This window comes from Notothenia coriiceps, unplaced genomic scaffold, assembly GCF_000735185.1.
Source record: "Notothenia coriiceps isolate Sejong01 unplaced genomic scaffold, NC01 NC01_scaffold00000831, whole genome shotgun sequence".
NCBI lineage: Eukaryota > Metazoa > Chordata > Actinopteri > Perciformes > Nototheniidae > Notothenia > Notothenia coriiceps.
Window position 1 is genome coordinate 1 of NW_011333532.1, and position 7,616 is coordinate 7,616.

At 38.1% G+C, this 7,616-nt stretch overlaps 1 protein-coding gene across 1 annotated transcript; it reads right to left on the minus strand.

Annotated features, from left to right (window-relative positions):
* Window positions 1-7: 7 nt before the first annotated feature.
* LOC104957583 (SH3KBP1-binding protein 1-like) lies at window positions 8-2,990 on the minus strand. The gene is made up of 4 exons (XM_010785230.1): window positions 2,904-2,990; window positions 1,978-2,110; window positions 870-950; window positions 8-465 (listed from the first exon to the last, which is right to left on the minus strand). The coding sequence occupies exons 2-4, from the start codon at window positions 2,018-2,020 to the stop codon at window positions 251-253; spliced, it is 339 nt and encodes a 112-aa protein (XP_010783532.1). The 5' UTR covers window positions 2,021-2,110; window positions 2,904-2,990; the 3' UTR covers window positions 8-250.
* Between the last annotated feature and the right edge of the window lie 4,626 nt (window positions 2,991-7,616).

Below are 7,616 nucleotides of genomic sequence, written 5' to 3' on the forward strand. Positions count from 1 at the left end.
TATGGTAAGGTATAGTATGGTATGTTAAGGCATGGCAGCTTATTGTACGGTATATTATGGTGCAGTATGGTATGATATGGTATGGTAAGGTACGGTGTAGTATGTTACGGTATGTTATGGTATTTGGATGGTATATTATGGTATGTTATGGTATGTTATGGTGAGGTGTGTTCTGGTACCTCCAGGCATCCTCTCCTCGGTGCTAGCCCTCCCCAGGATGGTATAGTATGGTACGGTACAGTATAGTATATTATATTATGGTATAGTATGGTGTGTTCTGGTGTGTTCTGGTACCTCCGGGGGTCCTCTCCTCGGTGCTGACCCTCCCCAGGATGCCAGAGTTCCCCAGGTTTGGAGGCATGGTGTTGCTTCGTCTCACCGGCGCTCGCTCTGCCGGCGGCGCTCGGCCCGCCATGAACTGAGAGCCGGCCACGCTGTGACGGTTACGCCGCTTCGCTGGGTACACTGAGGCAGACAGGAAGTGAGGGCACAGACAGGAAGTGAGGGCACAGACAGGAAGTGAGGACAAAGTAGGGGATAGTTAATTATTTCCAGCATTGTTATTATTACACTCATATTGTAATATACACATTTTAGTACACTGTCCACTTTTTACTTTAAGTTCTCCATGTGTGTATACATTTTATTTTTTATTATTATTGTTTAGTTAATTATTTTATTTTTATTTTCACTTTTATTCTATTTTATTAAATGTTATCTTATCCCAACAGTGATTTTCTTTGGCGATGTCAAGAGCTATTCATACGGAAACCAAAGGTGTGTTCTCAGTTCCTCTTCAGACCAGGTGCAGCAGCAGCAGGAACATTACACGTCACACTACAGATGAAATGTGAGTTACGGTGGTGTACCTGGGGGAGGCAGGTAGCCGTTGAACAGCACGTTTCCACAGGAGGATCTGTCCAGCTCGTCACACAGCTGCAGCTTACGCACTTCAACACAAAGAGATACTTCATCAGAGAACACAGAGGAACAGAGGAACATCTAGTTGCCAGCCGTGTGAACCTGGAAATGTTGATTACCCACAGTTACAAATGTATGGTACGGGTCCCCAGCACATAGAAAATGCAACAATTTTGGAGTGAGTTTTGGGGGTTATGAGGATGTTGAATCCATTTCTGACACTATTAGGATGAAACATGGCAGCTTTGAGCCCTCCAAAATTATAAGAATGACCCAAAATTCATAAAATTCTTCAATAGCGTTTTTATTTGTCAGACTGTTTATAGATGTGTTATCTTCAAGTCAGCTGTGTACTTTTCTTACTCTCTAATGCTGGTTTATTTCTATTTCAATTTATTTATATTCCTTTAATGTGTCATTCTGTTCAATGCCTTGTTTGTTTTATGCTGCTGAAACAACAACAATTCCCAAATTGGGATTCATAAAGTACATTTTATTTGATCTTATCTTAAAATCATCCCACCAACAGAACACACACGACTACTTTCTGGTTAAATCCGCAAGTCTTTATCTGTATTTGCATTTAATTCACCTTTTACCCCTAGATTTCTTTCCTCACCCTACTACACATTCAAGCACAGCATTAAAAAGTGGCTCATTGAAAACCAACAGTGTCAGCACTGATGTGTGTGTGTACGTGTGAGTGTGTATTGTAAATGTTTTATTTATTTATTATCATGACTTGCTCTTATCTGTATTCAGTGATGTCATCTATTGTAAATATGTACACTGGGATAACAATGTTGTGGTATTTTTATTATTGCTTTTAGGAAGTCAATCACCATCTGGCAAACGGACTATCGATGAAAACCAGCCTTTTGGCTAATTTGAGTACTTTTACATGTTTTTAATATGTTGATTAATGTACACTGTCCCTTGTTTTAAATAAATCAACTCAATAGATTTTACGGTTTTATTTCTGTTTCACTTATTATATGGATTGTGAGCTGTGTGACACATTTATTCACGTTGTATTTCCAACGTCTCGACTCTCACCCAGCGGCGTGATGCCGTAAAACTCGGCCTCGTGCATGAGCATGTGCACGTTGATGGAGCGCGGGTACAGCTCTTTGGTGCGCAGGAAGTTGAGGATGGTGGCGAACAGAGAGGGGTCTCTGTCGATGAAGATCTGGAGGGAGATGTTGAGATAAATATCACACATTTTACAGGAAATAAAACTGAAAATTAACTCAAAAACGAAAGGAAAGACCAAGAATATCCTTTTTGTGCATTTCATTCCAATAAAAAGACGACACAGCTTTTACATTACTTCCTGCTGCTTTCCTTCTTTCACCGTGGTAACACACCATTAGCCTGAACTGGTGCGCTAATCCCACCACTGCCCGTCTCCTAAATATACATACAGTATCCCCCAGTGCGCAAAACTGCCTTCAAAATCAAAGCATAAAACTGTTAACTTAAATTATACTAAGCATCTTTGAGCATTAGGAAACGCGCCATAAAAATCCCATGTATTATTATTATACTAAACTAAACTAAATGGTAGGGCTGCTCGATTATGGCAAAAATCATAATCTCGATTATTTTGGCAAAAATCATAATCTCGATTATTTTGGTCAATAATTGATATCACGATTATTAAAAACGATTATCCATTTACTTTGAAAACATCCATTTATTGGATAAATAAGTGTGAACAGTATGTTTTTAACAGTTGATTACCCTGAACTTTAAATATAACTCAACTGAAAAACCCATACAAAAAAAAATGTATACAAACAATAATAATACAAAAATATTAGTTATATTTCGATTACGTTGTTTTCGTAATCGTTGCAAGCCATAATCGATTAAAATATGATTAATTGAGCAGCCCTACTAAATGGTAAATGTATAATAACGAAAACAAGAAAGCATATCTCATAACACATTCATTCATTAATAAGTACAGCGTTACTCACAGCTCCAGTTTCATCCTTCAGAGTCGAGATGCGGCCGCTCAGAAGACTGAAAAACAAAAGTCATTTTAAACTGCAGCTACTTTTAACAACTTTTACATTTACTGAAGAACCCCTAGGGAACGGATGTCACTATTTTACTGTTGCATTGTTGCTGGTGGCGAAGTCCACAGGGACTTGGGACCGGTTCAAGTCCCGGAAAGACCAAGTGCTACCGAGGTGTCCCTGAGCAAGGCACCGTTCCCTAAACGGCTGCGCGCCGTACATAATGGCAGCACACTGCTCCTAACACTAGGTAGGTTCAAATGCAGAGAAACCATTATTACTACCTGTACTATGTAATGACAATAAAGTTGATCATCATCATCATCATCATCTAATGTTAGCATGCTTACACCATAAAGTAAGATAGTTAGCATTAAGCTCAAATAGTCCAAATAGTCATTTCAACTATACTCAGTGTTTTTCGGGAATCAATTCCACTTTGGATGGTGGGGGAAATGCCATCTCTTTTTACAAAAATCCATACTTTTCAGACACAAGTGAAAAAACCCAATTTTAAGCTGGTACGCTGCAGCATTGCGGGAAAAAAACTACCAGAATGAACACTGGTGGGTTCTTTGCAGCTCATTTGCAGCGTTTTGCATGAATTAGCATTATGCCTAGGTTGCAGTTTTGTAATGGTTATGCTACGGTGTATTTTGTTTCACTTTCCTGAATTTCCTTTTCCTTGCCAAGGAGTTTTGCAGAGAAGAGAAGAAAACACGTTGGAAAGTTGAATTTATCACTTTCCAAAATATAGAAATTGAACCTAATGTTAGGTAGTGTGTTTCAATCTATGGAACGAGGGGGGGTGAGGTGGGGAGTGAGGGGACCCTGAGGCAGAGCTTGTTATGCTGTCAAATACAGATCCATCTACACTGCACACTTTAATTTGTTCCTCTCCTTCTCCATTTCCTTTCAATTTCTGTGCTCTCTCCCTTTGTCTAGCAGTGAAATCCTTTGTTATTCTTAAATGTTGATGTTTTAGGTGATTTCTAAGAACAAGGGCTACTACAGGCAAAGCAAGGATTGCAGTTTTGGAGTCAAATCTGCTGAAACTTCTAGCAAATCTAGCAAATCACATAACTAATGAATTTTGGGAAGCACACTTTTTTCATAGAGCGTGTGAGAAGTGAGAAGATCGATACCCTTTCACAGACATGAGTGGTATTGAGCTTCTCATCTAAGTCTCAAAAAGTAAACCAAACGTGTATCAACTAACTGAACAATTTCTTCACTTAATGAGTCAGTCTGGTTTTGTCTTGGGGCGTCCAGTTAACAGAAAATGGTTCCTTCTTAAAAAAGAATGGGTCATTTAAAAATACTTGGAATATATGAATGTGAACTACTTAACTAAAAAAATATAAAAAAATAGGATGGGACTTTAAGCTTGCTTGTGTTAACCATCACATTTCTGAACACTGTGAATAACCCTAGCCTTGGACTATTTTTTTTTTTTTCAATGGTTTGTGCCCATTGGTTCCAATGAATGGAGGGCTTGATGCTTCAGTAATAGCTTCTACACTGTTATGCTTCAAACTTTGAGAACACATTCTACTAGAGGACATTTTTCAAGTATCTTTCTTACTTTTTTCATATGCTCATGAATATAGCATATCAAGTTGAGAAGATTTTAGAATCACTTATATTGTTTTGTTTGATAGGCTCCGTTTTTTGAAAAACCAATAATCTCTAATAAATAGGCCAAATGGGATTAACTGTAGCACAGACTGAGAGCACGACCTTATGACAAACAGAGAATTGAACGAGATCACATTTTTGCTCAAGCATCTGGAGAAAAAGCCTGAACCCAACCAATAAATGCCCATATATTTGAGATTAAATGTTTAACAGTTAAATATTGGTGCATTGATTTCTCGTTTGTGTGTTCCTTTAAATGCTTAGCCAATGATGAATTTAATTTCCTGTTGCAACAAGAATGACAATATGTCCTCTCACCTTTGGCAGGTATCTGGATCAAACCCACCCGAACATCCAGGATGAGGGAGAAGAGGGCGGACTTTGTGGCAGGATGCCTGGGAGGAAGGGTCATTGCAGCTGGTGGTCTAGGTCAGCACCTCCATTCCTTTCCCATTTTCAGTTTGATTGTTACTGTCAATTAAATAAATTGTTGTGCTTTGACCAAATAAGGAAAAAGAAAGGAAGGAGAGACAGAACAAAAGTCCAAGTCGTCCTTTGATTGATTTCCAATGTTGCAGGTCCTTTAGTCTGTTAATAGACAAGCCTAACATCTGTGTTCAGGTTTAGAGTTTCTTCTGAAGTAAAAAACATAAATGTTTCTCGTATTTATTTCCTACAGTATCTGGTTTGTATAGGGAAAATAAATATCGGTTTATACTGATAAATAAAGATATTTCTTGTTTTCTCCATCTACTCTGGAGAAACATAAAAGAAAATGTCAAAATCAATGTCAAAGACCTAGAAATCCTACGTTTTAAAACTCTAGTATAGAAATCTCCTAAAAGGCTGCATTCTGAATTTCCTGCGAGTCAACAAAATGGCGTATTTTATTGAGAGGCTCTTGGAAGACCGCTTTGACCTGTAGGGTCAGGGTGACATGACCAACAGACAAGTTTCAGGAATCAGTAGCCAAGTTTTCCATATATTCCCATCCTGGGTAATTTGATAAGAAGAGAAACATTGAAACATTTAGAGAACTGTATTTTATTGAGTATTGCAACCATTTTAACTCCAGTAAAAAGGTTATGTCCTGTTCACAGATTGGTTGTAGGTTTGTTTCTCTATTTGTGAGCAGTAGGCTATACCTGCCCAATTTTCATGGAAAAGGAAAAGTTAAGCATAGGCGAAAGAAGAAGCCATTCAATTGCGAAGCAGCTTGGAGTCATGGTACAGATTATTCTTTACCTTTGGAAATTGCCTTGGCTTAATCAGATTTAAAAAAACTGATTTAGGTTCCCTTCATATTTTCACAGCTGTATTTTTGAAGAGTTTCCTCACAGTCATGGGCCAGCTTACTGCCAGATTTGACTGTGCATGACAGTGCTACGTCATTGTAATACGTTGAGGGAATATTTAGCAGACCTTGCAAATAACATGCCCTTTCTCGCAATGTTAATGGTAATTAAAAACAATTTGTCTATCCATCCCCTCATAGAGATATGGTCCAACTTGTTAATGGTTTCTTCTTGGCTCAAACTAAACCCTTCCACCAATATTCGTGAAAATCGAGCCTGTAGTTTTTCAAGAATCCTGCTGACAAACAAAAAAACAACTAAACAGAACATACGTAGCCTAGCCAAACCTCATTAGAAATGTCTAGTCTCCAAGCCAAAGACGATGCATGGTCTGACTTTAGAAAATACGATAAAGGTTATTGCACCTTTCAACCAAATAACCCATGCATCTTTTTTATAATTACATTATAAGCTTAAATCAATACCTGCTGCCAAGGCATATGTTCCTGCAGAATTACTGAAGCAATTAGTGTCATTACTGTTGCTTGGTAACTCAAAATATTTCTCATGGATTGTTTTTTGCCGATTGAAGTGTTACCCTAATACTTGGCTAAGAGTTGGCTTAATCTGATAATGAAAAGCCTTACCGACGGTGAAGTTGCAATCCAGTCTCATGGCATTTCGTGTTCACCAACACGATTTTTAATCTATTGATTTGTGTTCACCAACACGATTTCCCCCTTTTTTTCGTGTTGCACAGCACGATTTTGAAAGCAATGTATTTCTATTGGTAGTCTCACGGCATTACGTGTTATAGGAAGACCGGAAGCTGTGTGGTTCATAAAAACATGTTCTTACTCAATATCAAGCCACGATTATTGCTTTTATTTAAAATCGTATCATTTCGGACTTTTGTTGCTGTCTGTGACGAAAATAAATGGGGCTCATTTTATTGCTTTTAAAATTGTGCTGTGCAACACGAAAAAGGGGAAAATCTTGTTGGTGAACACGAAATGCCGTGAGACTGGGTTGCTACTTCACATAGTCATGTCTGATTAGGTGATTAGGTGTCAGCGTGCATTTTACAAAAAATGTGAAGAAACTTGAAAGAAGGGACGGATAAAACACAGTGTAGAGGGGGGGGGCAACTGTGACTGTAAAAACCTACAGTATACGTATGTGTTCACCGAAAAATGACTCCAATGAGGGAACACACTGGGCTAGTTCGATTCGTGAAACCAATCGTCAACAACACGTTGAATTAGTTTGATTTCCAGACATAACGACGTTACTAAGTAAGTACAAAACAAAGTGGCATTCCACATCGAAGAAAAATGCAGGAACTCTAACCCCTGTATCCCAAACCCTAACTACCTCACGTACTAATTTTCACTCAAATGATCAATCCCTACGAAATGGATGTGTTGCCTAAACATAACCACTTAGTGGCATATAACAACTTTAAATAGAAAGTTCATATGCTTAGCTGTCATTTCATTCCCGTGTTTAAAACTGCCATTCAATGACCGTTTTACAAAAATAAATGAAACAATCATAAATGTTTTGGGAGTCATTGGTATATGCCCTATTCTGTCGTTTAGGTAAAAAGGAATTGTGTATTTATATGTTTTAACTTTTTTTTGTTTTTTATAAACAAACAGCCAGGCAGACAGCACAATAGCAGTTGGCAGACAAGTAGGGTGACAATATTATAATTGAAGTCCAACAGGACGGAACA